At 35.5% G+C, this 14130-nt stretch overlaps 2 protein-coding genes across 7 annotated transcripts; one reads left to right on the forward strand and one right to left on the reverse strand.

The window, feature by feature from the left end:
• The first annotated feature begins 1867 nt into the window (after nucleotides 1–1867).
• MIA40 (Cox19-like CHCH family protein) lies at nucleotides 1868–11324 on the forward strand. Of its 6 annotated transcripts, none has more exons than XR_015900125.1 (6): nucleotides 1868–2098; nucleotides 2213–2250; nucleotides 2346–2471; nucleotides 3361–3579; nucleotides 7857–8158; nucleotides 8262–10182. XR_015900125.1 is itself a non-coding variant. In XM_088500474.1 (5 exons), exons 1-4 carry the CDS (start codon nucleotides 1978–1980, stop codon nucleotides 3538–3540), a joined length of 465 nt encoding a protein of 154 aa, XP_088356600.1. In that variant the 5' UTR covers nucleotides 1868–1977; the 3' UTR covers nucleotides 3541–3579; nucleotides 11132–11324. The 6 variants fall into 6 exon arrangements, 4 of the variants coding, with proteins under 4 accessions (XP_088356600.1, XP_020966219.1, XP_088356599.1 ...); XR_015900126.1 differs by having other exon boundaries at nucleotides 10032–10182; XM_088500474.1 differs by lacking the exons at nucleotides 7857–8158; nucleotides 8262–10182 and adding an exon at nucleotides 11132–11324.
• Nucleotides 5715–13262, reverse strand: LOC110266765 (putative disease resistance RPP13-like protein 2). The gene is made up of 4 exons (XM_088498750.1): nucleotides 13157–13262; nucleotides 10293–10393; nucleotides 5965–9353; nucleotides 5715–5874 (listed from the first exon to the last, which is right to left on the reverse strand). The coding sequence occupies exons 1-4, from the start codon at nucleotides 13260–13262 to the stop codon at nucleotides 5715–5717; spliced, it is 3756 nt and encodes a 1251-aa protein (XP_088354876.1).
• Nucleotides 13263–14130: the final 868 nt, after the last annotated feature.

A 14130-nucleotide genomic window follows, 5' to 3' on the forward strand; every position in this document is an offset into this window, starting at 1 on the left:
CAACGAATCCACCACCCCATTAAGTGAAACTTTATGAGCAAAAGTGTCATTAGGCAAAGATCAAACCTGAACTTTAGCTTCAGCTCCTGCTACTGAACAAAAAGCATCAACTTTAATGTTGCTGTTATTGCTTATATTAGTAGTAATAGTAGCGACAGTTTTGACTGAAAATCCTAATCTCCTAAGATCGTTGATTCCAATGTTGGAGTTGGGAATTGGGGTTAGGGTTTAGGTTTGGGGTACACCAGGAGGAGGGGCAAACGGATTATGAGTCAACTCGAAGAGATTTTACGGGTAAGAGAGAGAATGTGGCCAAAAAAGCTGAAGATGGTTCTGTTGTTGTTGATGATGGTGATGGTGATGGAGCTGAGGGATGGGATTGGATTGCCACGGGGACGAGGGTACAAATGGAATTGTGGGACTCATTAATGCGACGACGGGATATAGTACTACCGAAGATTGTTGTTGCTGCTGCTGCCGCGGAGGTGGCGGTTGGTTTTGGTGGTGTGATTGAGGTGGAGGAGAAAGTTAATGGTGGTGTTGAGGGGGTCGTCGGTCGGTTGATTTTGTTGGATGAGGGAGGGAGACTTTTTTGTCCAGTTTTCAAAATTACCCTTCCACTAATGTGCCACGTGTGCAGCCGTAATGCTAGGTCATCAGAACGGGAGTGACGTCAAATTTTTCCGTTGAGTTTGACAGAGTTTGACGGAAGTATTTGCACGGAGGGACTAATCCGTCAAACTTTTAAGGAGGTGAGGGATTTAAAAATATTTTCAAATAGTTAGAAACGAAAATGTCCGCGAAACAAAAAGTCATATACCTATTTATTCTTTTCTCTAAATTATATAAATTGGATCACATTTTTATATACTTTTTCTACACAATTGTCGACATGAATTTAACAGGATTTTGGATAACTTTTTAAAATTGATCCAATTAAATTTTAATCTCAAAAGACTGGAGTTTTATACTCATACAATAATACACGAGAATAAGATTAAATAATTTATATTTACATCACAAATTTTAAACAAAATATTAACTAATATGAATAAAGAATTTATTTGAGTATCATTAAACTGTTAAAAAAATATTTTTAATAATTTTTTTATTTTTAGTATATTTAAAAAAATTTAATAATAAAAATATAAATATTAAAAAATAAAAATATATTTTTTAAAAATTATAATTTATATCTTTGTTTAAAAAAATATTAAAAAATATTTTAACATAATAAAAAATAATTATTTTTATGTTATTATACTTAAATATAATTTATAAATAAAAAAATGTTTATCTCATATCTAATCATCAAATTACTTTTATTTTTTCTAATTTTTTTTAAAAAATAAACTAAAAAAATACTATCTCAAAAACTCGCCCAAAAAACTCCAAAAAATGTTACTTCTATATCATTTCTCCTCAACTTGTGGATTGCAAGGAGGCAAATGAAGCGAGCGTTGCTTCGAGGAAAGTGAAAGGAAACACACGGTGTGTTTTGAAACTTTAATGAGATTAATTGGATTGAATTCTAAAACGAATTAATTTGTATTTCAGTTCTCACATCAATTTTTAAATTTAGAACAAATAAATTTTAAAAAATGTTAAAATTTACATAATATTATTATGTTACCCTCGATAAACGAAAAGAAAAAAAGGAGAGAAAAATAAATATATTTAAAAAATTAAATTATATTAGAATTAATTTAGATATTTTAACTTTAAATATAAATTTTACTAGGTTAAATTTATAAATTAAACTTATTTCGATCTGATTTATTTTTGGCTTAAAGTTGAGAATTAAAATTCTCACAAAAATTTAAATTATATATTTTTTAAATTTTAAAATAAGAAAAAGAATCCAATTCTGAATAGAATTCTAATACTTGTGTTTTCCAAACAGAGCTAACAAGGATTCAAGGAAGGTGGTTATTCAAACTCAACTGCGATAACTAATCGTCAATCAAGTTTCAGAGCATGGGTCTAGCTCAAAGCGCCGAAGCTGCGGCACACGTCACCCAAACCCAAACCCAAACCTCAACCCAGACCTCAACCTCGAACAATTCTAATTCCACTTCCCTCGATTCCGTTCTTGCAGGTTCTTTCACTTTTTCGTTCATTGATTGCACTCTCTCTATTTTATTGTTCTTTTATGCCTTTCAACTGTTTGTGTAAATGCCTTAAAGCTGTGTCTTCGTTCGTTTTGTTACAGAAGCTGCGGCATATGGAAACAACGATGACACTGAAGAGGTTTGTACATGATAATCTCATGAATTGACATGCCAATGAGCGAATGGAAGTGTTGAAAATTGTGCCCTCTTTTGTGTAACTTTTTTTCTGTTCAGTCTATTGAGGCAAAGGCTCAGAGAGCTCTAGAATGTCCTTGCATTGCTGACTTGCGAACTGGTCCCTGCGGCTTCCAGTTCTCGGAGGCGTTTCTCTGTTTTCTAAAGAGCACTGCTGAAGAAAAGGTAAGTTCCAAACATGTCTGTCATATATGTATTCCTATATAAATCTAAGTAACTTACAAACCAGGTCTAAGTAACCCTGTTAGCTTGTAATGATGTATTTATTACTTCATAGTTTGTGCCATTTTATTTAATTGTTTTTTATTCCTTTTTAGAGCTTTGTTTAGTTGATTACATTGGTTGAGGATGTACAAGTTTGGAATTAACAAAGTGTGTTTTGCGGTTAATGTGACAGTAATTAGTTATCATCATATAATTTGTTTTCGGCCGTATATTTTATTGTTAGTATTATGATAATGATAATCCATATAATTGCAATTAGTAGCGATATACATGTTAACCAGATTTTATTAGAACTATTTAGTGTTGAATAAATAAGCATTTTTCTTCAGTTATGATTTTTGTTTCTTTTAAATATAAGAGCCTGTGATAAGTATGATATATCAACTATGCTAGATGTATACAAAAATCGGCTACCTGTATAAAATACATGTTGAAATACAAAATACACATTAAAAATGAGTTAAACAATACATGTATTCATTCATACACAAATACATGATGGCTAATTTGGTAGCTCATTTTTGGTATGCACATAGCATTTTTTGATGATCAACAATATCTTTAACGTTAGTAGGTGAGAAGTGAATCTAAACTCTAGGCTTTATGTATTTAATTTGGGCTCTTCATATTGCTGATGTCATGTGAGGCTTGCAGAAACACATTGGGTACATCACGTACATGCATAATTGTTGAACCCCATTTTAATTGTGAACTTATATGTTTTTGTCTTGAATTTCATTATTTTGTGCAAATGGTCAAGATTCAAAATTTTTTTAATTTATATATTATTGACAAGGGTTGATGTATGAAATGCAATCCTCTTTTGTAGGGCTCAGACTGCGTAAGTCCATTTGTCGCCCTGCAGAGCTGCATCAAGGCCAATCCAAATGCATTTTCTAAAGATGTTCTAGGTGAAGATGAAAGTGAGAAGTCTGAACCAACACAGGAATATAAGATACTTCCTCCACAATGGTCTAGGGAGCCACAAAGTCCAAAATCCAGGCTTTAAGAGAAGAGTTTGATTCTCTCCATTGCGGCTCAGATAGAAGTACGCAAAGTTCATTTTAAATTTACCTTTATCCTAATAGTCAAAAGGTAGATAGACAATCTTCTTATAATTCTTCATGTTGTGCACGTCTATTTTCTGATTAAAATATATAATTGCTTTTCTGTACCACATCTGCAATAACTTAGTGGTTAAACTTTTCTTAATAAAAAATTGGCATCTTTTATTCTCTTCTAGATAGTCATTGAAATCTAAGATCTGCAAGGATTTGGCCCAAAAAAAAAAAAAAGAAAAAAGAAAATTCCCTCTCCAGTTTGATTCATGTTATCATTTAATTATGAAACAGGAGTTAAAAAATGCTGCCTAATTAAGTGATGGGAAAAGGGAAAGAAAGAATCAAAATATATGCAGATTGATAGCATAGGTGACATAATGATGCAACAATGATTAGAGTTGCCTATGAAATACTATAGATGCTTATAGATTGTGATCCCTAAATTGGAAAAGGTGGTTGGAAGCTTAAATGTTAAACTACATAAAATCAATCATCTTTGTCTCCTTTCCTCCGGATTCTATCTTATCCTTTCTTACACTCCTCCTGTTTTGTCAGTCACATATTTTCTGGTCAATAACTACTGATGAGACCAAAGGAGATTCAGATTCATTTTAACGGTTCAAATCTATATATATGTTACCAGAAGACATGAAAACCCTTATAATTCATATAGTCAGTTCCATCTGATGGGATATGGCTTTGTTGTTGTCATATCCTTTTAACAAGTGGCCAACAGAAAAGAGAAGAATTTGTGGCTGCCCTTGAAGAACCCTACAAGGTTGCCACATCAACTTCTCTGTTGTCATGCCATCTTTGTTGTAGCTGTTTTCCTTATTGACTGTGTCACACCACTCCTCCATCCTTGTTGTAGCAATCTTTGTCATCTTTAAAGTGCCGGAAAGTGAAGGAAGAAGAAAGGCTGAATGTGCCTAGTAGTGTGTAATTAGTCATCTCCCCTCCATCTCTTGGTTTTGGGTTGTTACTGTTGAGGCTTGCCAAAAGATGAAGGTTGTTTCTGGGTACAGTGTGCAGTTATTGTGTTAATGAGAAACTGGAATAAGGAGGTATTTTGATGATTCTCTCTGGGTGTGTTTGGAAAAAAATATTTAGAATTGAATTGAATGTTAATTAAATATTGTGTTTGGGATAAATGACATAAATTGAGAATACAAATCAAGTTTATGTTTGGATAATAAATTACTTAGAACTGAATTGATTTTAAGAGTACGATTTTACATTTTTATCATTTACTTTTCAATTATTTACATAATCCTCCGCCGCTGTTGATGTGACACTGGCCGCTTGAGGTTGGCCGACAGTCGGCCAGGGTTGGATGGTGGTCAGTGGTATCAGTTGGGGCTTGGTCGACAGTCGGTTGGCAGTTGGCCTTGACTGTCTACTGGCCAGGGTATATGTGTAATAATAATAAATGTAAAATTAGTCAAAATGGAAGTACCTTATACTTTAACTAAGAGGTCCAGAATAAGTCTTGGAAATAGGAAAATATAGTTATTTATGGATTATATATGTTGAAGTATGTTTTCAAAGAAGAAAAGGTCGTGCACCAAACTTCTTCCATTTCCCATTATATACCTTTTCAAATAGTAAATAATTTATTTGAATCATCTTAAAAGTTACATTCTTTCGTATGTTCAATACATAAATACATTGATACATTGGCTTCCTATCCCGGTGGAGTTGATAGAAATTACTTTATCTCCTTGAAAGAACAGCAAGGTTTATCTAGGTAAAATAGAGAATTTGGTTTTGGTAACTTTTGCTTCATTCCCTACCCTTACCTTCTCTTCCGTTCACATTTTAAACATTCAAAAAATTTATCATTAAGATATAAGTTGCTGATATTATCATTAGTATTTTTTAATAACTCGTGGATAACAATGCAATCCATGATATTTCTAAATCCTCTAGTAATTTCATCAATAAGATAATACAAACTTGTAAACGAAGAAATTGCCTTAACTCTTCCAACATAGCAATGCAACTATGCAATAATATAGATATTATTCCATGACCTTTTAGTCATGTAGATCAACATCTCAAAAATAACAACCAAATTAAACAGAAATAATGGTGCAGCAGTTTGAGAAGTACATTGAAAGCCTTAATGACTGAAGAAACCTCCACTTATTCTTAAAGCTAACAAAGCCTGGGAAGGAGGTGAAACATGGAGAACTGAAAATACTGATTCACCAAAACAGTAGTCTCTTCTTGCCTGCTTTTTGGACAGATACAAATCCGAATAATGAAGAGCAAGAGGAAGCCTGTGACAAGTTAGAGTGAGAAGTTAGGTATTATTATGAACAGATTCAGAGAGAAGAGTGGGTGGGGAGTCGGAAACGTACCTGTTTTACTTGAAGGGTGAGATACGAACGTCTGGTGATAATATCTTCTTCTTATAACTACTCAAAATTTCTCTCATGAATGCGTTTGACATTTTATGTAACTTGATCAATTGAATATTCCCCAAGTACTTCAATCCTTTGGGAACTGCTAATTTTTCACATGACCGTGCTTCAAATTCCCTGAGGCTAGGCATTGCTCCTTCTTTCACATTCCATTCCTCCAGATTCCTTAAATTCCAAAATCTTAGCACTAGAAGTTTTGGAAAGCTACCTGGGTTACAAAGCATGCTTTTTCCATGATAAGAGTCAGCATAGAAACACAAAGACTCAAGCTTCTCCAGGCTCTGCAATAGTTGCATAGGATCCTGACCATCTTGCAGCTTTGAAGCTGACAATGTGAGATTAATAAGATTTTGTGGGAGGTGATTCATGCGAAGCCCATTTTCTAATTTCCCATACAATTGCAGGGATGCGAGCTTCTCCAGCTTTGATATATCTCTCAATATTAGCTTTTCAGGTTCACCCATTTCATTTACTGATCTAAGTCTGAGCGACTCAAGCTGGTTCAGCTGCACAATCTTCTTGGCTAGTGTATCTTGTTTTTCTGCTTTTAACTGGAAGGCCAATTTCAATTTCCCAAGATTCTTCAGCCTTTGAAAGTCAAAAAGAAGAGGGCACCTCCCATATATGAACACACCCCATAATCTGTAAAGATTATGCTGAAAGTTTCCACTTGGCCTACCCTCAAGTCTACTGCGATAGTCTTGGTTCAGATATAAGTTCTTCAATTTCTTCAATTTCCAGATGAAGCTGGGGAATACACGGATGCATGTATGCTTTACATCAAGTGTTTCCAGGTTCTCTAGTTTGCGTATGAATGTTGGGAACTCCTCCAAGTAAGTCCATCTTAATCCAAGATACTTGAGATGAATCAACATACCTAGAGTATCTGGCAACTGTGGTCTGAATATGCGTTCTAGATCAAGAACACTGATTTCCATGAATTGCTCATTTGCGATGCCTGTTGAGAGGATCCTCCCTATGTGTTCTCCTGGCTTACATCCCTCACGTTTGTCAAAGAAGAAAACAGATAGGGGAATTTTTTTCTTGCTGAATACATTTGCTGCATTTGCATCAAGACCACGATCATCAAAGCGGTAGGCAAATCGCCGCTCTACATGTGTACCTGAGTACTGGCTATGGCTTGTTTTGTCAGCCAAAATGATCTCTCTGAGCATACTTGGCAAGCGATATGTATTAATATTCCCATTAGACTTCAGTGCCACTGCTTGAATCATGTTGCATTTGTTCAAGTTTTCTAAATATGTTTCTGCTGTGGCTTCTAATGTTTCTTGGTTGTCATCCCTTTGTTTCACCAATCCTTCTGCTATCCATAGATTGACTAATCTCCTGACCGGGATTTCAAAGTCTGCAGGGAAGAGTGTCATGTAGTAGAGACAGTCGCTCAAAGTTTCATTCAGTTCTTGATTGGTATTCACCCAAGCTTGTAGCCATCGAATATTCTGATGGCCATGATTGATTTGACGAAGCAGTGGCCGCAAGTTATCTTCTGTAATGCTGCCTTTCACTGACAATAGAAACCCAATAGAAACAATAAGCAGTGGTAAGCCCCCGCATCTGCCCACCACTTTCTTGGCAAGCTTTTCCTCTTGAGAATTTTCTTTGGGCTTTACAGTCATGGTCACCTTCTGAAACAGTGCCCAACTTTCGTCTTTTGTCATTAATCTAATTTGGTGAGGGCCGCCACATGTGTCAGCATACGAAGCTATGTTGTTTGAGGGTGTTGTAAGCAATATTCTGCTTCCATTTGTCATTCCAGTCTCTGATATCAGTTCCTTTTTATATTGATCAAAATCATCCTTTTTTGTGATGTTATCCAGGACAATAAGGCCTCGCTTCCCTTTCAAGTGATCACGTACCTCTGTGATGGACAATGCCTGGTGGTCTATGGTTCCATCCTGTTTCATCAGCAGAACTTTTACTTTGGAAGCAGCTCCATCGGCCACCCAGACACGGATGGGGAAGTGGTTTATAACATCTTTATTGTAAAAGATTTCCTTTGCCAGAGTTGTCTTCCCCACCCCCTTCATCCCCACAATGGAAAGTGTCAAAAGATTACCACTGCTGGTGGTCAGCTTGGAGACCAATTCTCTTGCAACATTTTTCGTAGCAGGAATTGAGGGTGAGTTCTGCCTCTTGGTATAACAATTTTTTACTATTTTCTGAAGCAGATCCGTTGCCTTTAATATTTGCTGAAGCTCCGGATTGTTCATTTTCTCTTTTAGGAAATTGGACACTGAATGGTCCACCTCCTGACTAATTGACTTTAAGTGCTCCAAACATGCTTTTCTTACAGCTGTTTCTTCCCTCCTTCCCCGAAGCTCCTTATTCATTTCTTCTAATTGATGATACAGCGAGTTCATTGGCTCTTGCTTTGAGCCACTTTCATCTAGCTTGATACGGATGCTATTCACAGTTGACGTGATTTCATCATCATCTGCATTCTGAAATGGTAATTCAGACTCCATTGCATCGCTATCACTGAAATCAAATTTCCATTTGCTCTTTGTATCAAGGAGGTTATGGAATTCATCGACAATGCGTTCCATGTCCTCTTCGAATAGAGTTGTTACAATGGGGATGCCATTGAAGTATTTCTTAAACATTCTCCCTACTATGGGGATGCCATTGGAGTATTTCTTTAATAGGGTTGTTGCTTTGCTTATGCTGCCAAAATGTGATACCCACCATGAGTAGGTGCTGATGAGGACTTCAGCTTCTGCAATTAGCATTTTAGCTTGTCCTTTCCAGAGATTTTCTGTGTTAGTTTCCAACTGCAGCTGACTTAATTCATTTGTGAAAGCATGCAGTGGAAGCAGCAGATGTACAGACCGTCTCTTTTCCATGCCTGAAAATAGATCATTGCTCTTTCTCATCAATTCATCAAGGCTAGTAGAAGGCTTCCGTTGCTTTTGATCTTCTTTGTCGTCTTCAGTTTTGACTGTCTTTTGGCTCTCCTCAGCTGCATATTGATCCAGCAAACTTCTATTCCTCAACCGTGACTTCTGCATGGAGTCATAGATGTCCTTGGCATCTTTATCCTTATTTTCAAGATGACCTTCCACCAATGTTTTAACTCTATCTATTTGATGAAGAACATCTCTGATGGGTATCAATCTAAGGATAGCCGAAAAACAACCAGGAATCCATGTTTGGCTCTGTTTTTCGTAGTTTTTGATACAGGCATCTGCATCACTGACCAGTGTCTTTGTTGAATTTACCCAAAGACTTTCTTCCTTGCTTAGCCACAGATTAATGTCAGATAGATCTTCTGAACCCCAGAATTCACGGCCTCGCGATCTTAACTTGTCTGCTTCCTTAGTAAGTTGATAATGGTCATCTCTCAGAGCTTTCAGGAATGGCAATTTGTTCTTTTATCCATTTGACCTTTCCTTTGTAGTAGATGAGCCAACAATCATACCACAAAGAAATACCAAACCAACCAATTATCAACAACCAGAGAATCCACTTTGCATAGAAACTGGTGTTGTCTTCCTCCGGCTGAATGCAATCAGAAGTCTTTGAATGATTGAGCATCTTCAGTAAGTGTTTCTTCCGAAGACAAGCAGAATGGCTGCTTGTCACTTCTGTTGATGGCTTGTGCCTCCCGTGTTTTGTGAGACAGCTTTCTGCCTCCAGATGCTTATTTGGAAATGGTTGATTTTTCTGTGGTGTTTTTGCAAAATTTTTCAAGGTGTCAAGTTAGCAGATAGCATAGCATAGTATGTAGACAAAAGTGTGGGAGTTAGTAGTATGCGTGCATCTCTTGTTTCTTTTCTGGTCTTTTTAATTTTTAAATATAGATTATTAATGTCTGTTCGTGGAAACAGCCACGGATCTAATTATCAGGTTAGGCTGCGTACATTATACCCTTTGGATGCAGGCTTTCTTTGGATCTTGCGTTAACGCGGAATGCTTCTGCACCGAGCTGCCCTTTTAGATTATTAATGTCTGTTGGATCTCCTAATCTGAATAGTGGAATTTTTCTATTTCAGGTCATGCAATTATTTCAGCCTTTGTTTATGGATCATTTCGTCTTTGTTTATGATAGCTATGAAAGTAACAGAGTCAACAGAGAACTATGGGATCCATGCACATCTAACAATAATCCACGCATTTTGTTATCTAGTGATATTTTTATAATCTTGAGATAGATGCCAAGATTCAAGCTCTTTTTTTTTTTCCCTTTTCTTGTTCTTTATCTTTTTTATTTTATTTTCCATGCATGCACTAGGTTAGATAAATATTTCTCTCACCGTGGCGGTGCTTAAGGTGTCTGGACTAAGTGTTGAGCAGGAATTAGAATTCCAGCTAAAGAACAACTTATTAAATGTTTCACAAATCACAAATGAGAATGCTGCATTGGATATAGAAAAATAGATAGATGGAATTAACAAGTGTACACCATTTAAAAAAAAAATCATATAATCTTGCTTTAAGTAGCTCTAGCATAGAGATATGATACTTGAGCATCCAAAAGTTGTGTGCCTATGGACACCTAACCCAATCGAATGACACAATAAGAGCTTGGGTGTTAGAGTACCTAGAAAAGTAGACAAGATGAATAATGCCTCAACAATTAATTTATAGATAGAAAGATCAGAAGGCCTGGAGGTGAAACAATTCACATAGAAGGTGAATACTTCCATGCATATGGATATCATATATAAAGAAAACATTTAAAATTTTGATTCATGGCTGTTGAAGCCTTGAAGGCTTAGTTATCATATTCTCAGGGTCAGGGAGCACGCGAATGTAGTGTTTGTTTTGAGATACTGAGACAGAGACTAAAAGACTGAGACTCAGTATCATGTTTGTTGGCTCAGAGACTAATACTAAAATTTCTGTCTCTGTCTCTAAAATTTCAGTATTTCAGTACCTCCAAAAAGTAGAGACACAAAGGACTGAAATTTTTAAAGATGAACACTGAAACTTTAATAACATTTTATACTTAAAATATCCTCGTTTCAATTAATTAATTTCAATTTTAACCTTTGTGCAAATTAAATTAGAGTTTTATTCTTGTTTCAATTTCTGTCTCCCACTTTGCGCCAAACAAAATACTAAAGTGCCATCTTTTTTTCCTTCACAATAGATGGCTTCCCTTACTTCTCTGGGCATACTAAATGGAATAAGAAAATATCACGGCTACAATTTTCTTCAAGATTGGAAACCTTTTCAAGTATATGATGCTGCTTTACATTGAAGGATCTCCATAGGACTTCGAAGTGATTTAAGATTTGGTCACCTTTATTGTATTCATTTTCTCAGAAATATGGCCCTTAATAGAGAAATGATAATGCCACTCTTATTTTAATTATTTTTTTTTATAAATTTATACAAATATACAATGTAAAAATATTATGAGGAGTAACGTTATAAAAAATGAGAGTGGCTTTTACCGATTCCTTTATTATTACTGTAAATGGAAGTCGTACTTTCTTATAAGCTAATGTGATGAGGAGAGACTGAGTATGCATTTTAACGAGTGTCATAAAATCTTTATTTTGTATTATAGATGTCACCTTGAACATGTTAGCAAAAAGTTATCATGGGTTAGACAGAAAAAAAAAAAGGCATTATGATTTATGAATAATGTATCTGGCTTTACTAGGAGTGTTCGCGGTGCGGTTTGGATCGGTTTTGAGTAAAAAAATCGTTTAATCCGAACACTAATTTTACTTGTAGTGCGATTTGGATTGGATGATTTTTTTTTAAAAAAATCCGATCCGATCTCATCCAATTTCAAGCAGTTTGGATTGGATTGGATTTGCGGTTTTGTAAATTAAAAAAAATTAAAACATATAACAAGTCTCAACATCACATTTTAAATAATCAATAATGACATAACAAGTCTCAACAATATTTTAAGAAGCCAACGATAACATAACAATAAAAATAAAATTATAAGTCAGTTAAAATAAATAAATAAATAAATCATATTTTGAACATAAAATATTTATATTTATTAAATAATAATAATACATGAATAATATAAAAATATATAACAAATTGAACATGTTATAAGTATAATTGTAAATATAATAATAAAATAATAATATTATAGCACATTATACAGTTTGAATTTGATTGGATCGGTTATGAATAGTAGAGACAAAATCCGATCCGATCAAGCGATTTGAAAAAACCGATCCGATCAAGCGATTTGAAAAAAATAGAATCCAATCAAATCTAAATTAGTGTGGTTTTAATCGATTTTCAATTTAGATTGAATTGAATAAACGATTTAATTTTGATCGAATTAAATTTGAACGCCCCTAACCTTTTACCTTAATCTTTTGATTTGCTGGAGATGTCCTCTAAATTATTCAGGGTACATGTGATCAATGTTTGTCCATTATTTGAGATGGTTTCCTTTGATAAGGTTGTTGGGCTATACAGCCAGTAATTAATGAGCTGCACAGAATTTATGTATTTAAAGTAGACTTGGTTTAATAAAATTAAAATAGTAAAATAAAAAATTTAGTTAATATATATTCTAAAAATATATGTTAAGATTATTATTAATAGGTATTATAAAAAGTTTTATTGTAATAAATTGATAATAAATATATTAAAAATTTAAACTTTGAATGTTCTTCGTAGGAAAAATTCAGTTATAACCTTGAACTTGATAAGTATCTTCATAGTATATAACTATAGGAAACTTTTCAAGTGGTCCAGACCACTTTTTTGGATCTTTGGTGATCCAGGATGCAGTACCCTTGAGATATATCATTAAAAATGTTGAGGGTGTAGATTTATTGGGATTATTATGGTGTAGACTCATAGAAAAAGGGTGCAAGGTGTTTTGAAAACATATTGAAAAGGTGACCAGGAAAACCCACAGGAATTTGTTGTTATGGGGGGCAGCCAGCTGTGGTGTGTTGTTAAATTATGGAGTTGAGCCGCAGCTATTAAGCCAGCGCGGTAGTGGAGAGTGGTAGCATGGAGTTGGTTTTTTTGTGCAGTAAAAGGCATGGGCCTGGTTGTTGATGTTGGATCGGGTCAGGTATAAAAACCATGTCCCACCCCCATTTGATTTCCTAAATATCAGTAGTCGTAACCTAGCGCAGCCATGGTAGAAGAAACTAGAAACCCCGCTCTCTAAACGCGATACCCAACCCGACGTAGTCATCCCAGTCCCTCGCAAACCGTCGTAGTCGCGCGGAAGCAGCAGCCCACAGCCACTCCCAGTCCCAGGAACCGACGGCCCCTAATCCCATGGGAGTCCCGTTGAAGAACGGCGTCGAAGCAGCGCCGGACAGCGAAGATGAAGCGTTGACCATCCCCTCCCAACAGTGGCATACCGGCGAACCGAACCCGTTCGACTCCAGATATGGAGGCTCCAAGTTAGGTATTAATTTGGACGATTTCTTTTGTTTGGTGTGTAATCCAGTGTAGCTTTCTTTGAATTTCCTGGTAATTGTTACTGTTATCATGGTTTTTGAATTTTTGAACTTCTCTGAATTTGTCATTTTATTTTGTTTCAAATAGCCGATTGATTGTCATTAACAGTGTTTGTAATTGAAACTTAATACCTGGCAGATCTAGTAGTTCCAGCTGCATGCATGATACGGATAGAAATGGGTTGCCGTTGTTGTTTGCTACGTAAGTTGTGGGGCCCATCTTCTCCCATTCAGGTGTGTGATCTTTATCTTTGTTGATGTCAAACTTCCTCTAAATTTGGTTAATCTGAAATCTGTTTGATAGAGGTTGAGAGAGATGCCTTCCGACGGATCTGGAAGTCGGTTGTATTTGGTGGATGAAATCCCGAGTGTTTATGTCAGCGATTACCGATCGAGTGTGCAGTGTGGTGGGACAAGTGTAGGAAGCACACCCAGACGTTGGAAAAACTGTAAGTATAACCACCTGTATTCGGAGATCCTGAAGTTCTAATTTTGGTTATGAATGAGCTTATTTGTTTTTTGAATTTATTTTATATAAATTTTTGGTTATAGAATACTGCCGTAATGTATGGGATGAGAGATGTGGATGCAAAACCAATATTGTTCTGCCATAGGGCATTCAGTTCGTGTGTATCAATTGGCGAGGTGAGTGACGTTGAAGTTTGTCCTTGTGTCATTTATATTT

The sequence above is a fragment of the Arachis ipaensis genome, chromosome B9 (assembly GCF_059453495.1).
Source record: "Arachis ipaensis isolate K30076 ecotype BB chromosome B9, ASM5945349v1, whole genome shotgun sequence".
Taxonomy (NCBI): Eukaryota; Viridiplantae; Streptophyta; class Magnoliopsida; order Fabales; family Fabaceae; genus Arachis; species Arachis ipaensis.

Coding starts and splice junctions, on each gene's coding strand:
- MIA40 (XM_088500474.1), top strand. CDS start 1,978: ATGGGTCTAGCTCAAAGCGCCGAAGCTGCGGCACACGTCACCCAAACC. Junction 2,099..2,212: donor CCTCGATTCCGTTCTTGCAG/GTTCTTTCACTT, acceptor GTTTTGTTACAG/AAGCTGCGGCATATGGAAAC. Junction 2,472..3,360: donor AGAGCACTGCTGAAGAAAAG/GTAAGTTCCAAA, acceptor CCTCTTTTGTAG/GGCTCAGACTGCGTAAGTCC.
- LOC110266765 (XM_088498750.1), bottom strand. CDS start 13,262: ATGGGATTAGGGGCCGTCGGTTCCTGGGACTGGGAGTGGCTGTGGGCT. Junction 10,394..13,156: donor GGATGACTACGTCGGGTTGG/GTATCGCGTTTA, acceptor TATCCAATGCAG/CATTCTCATTTGTGATTTGT. Junction 5,875..5,964: donor GTTCGTATCTCACCCTTCAA/GTAAAACAGGTA, acceptor AACTTGTCACAG/GCTTCCTCTTGCTCTTCATT.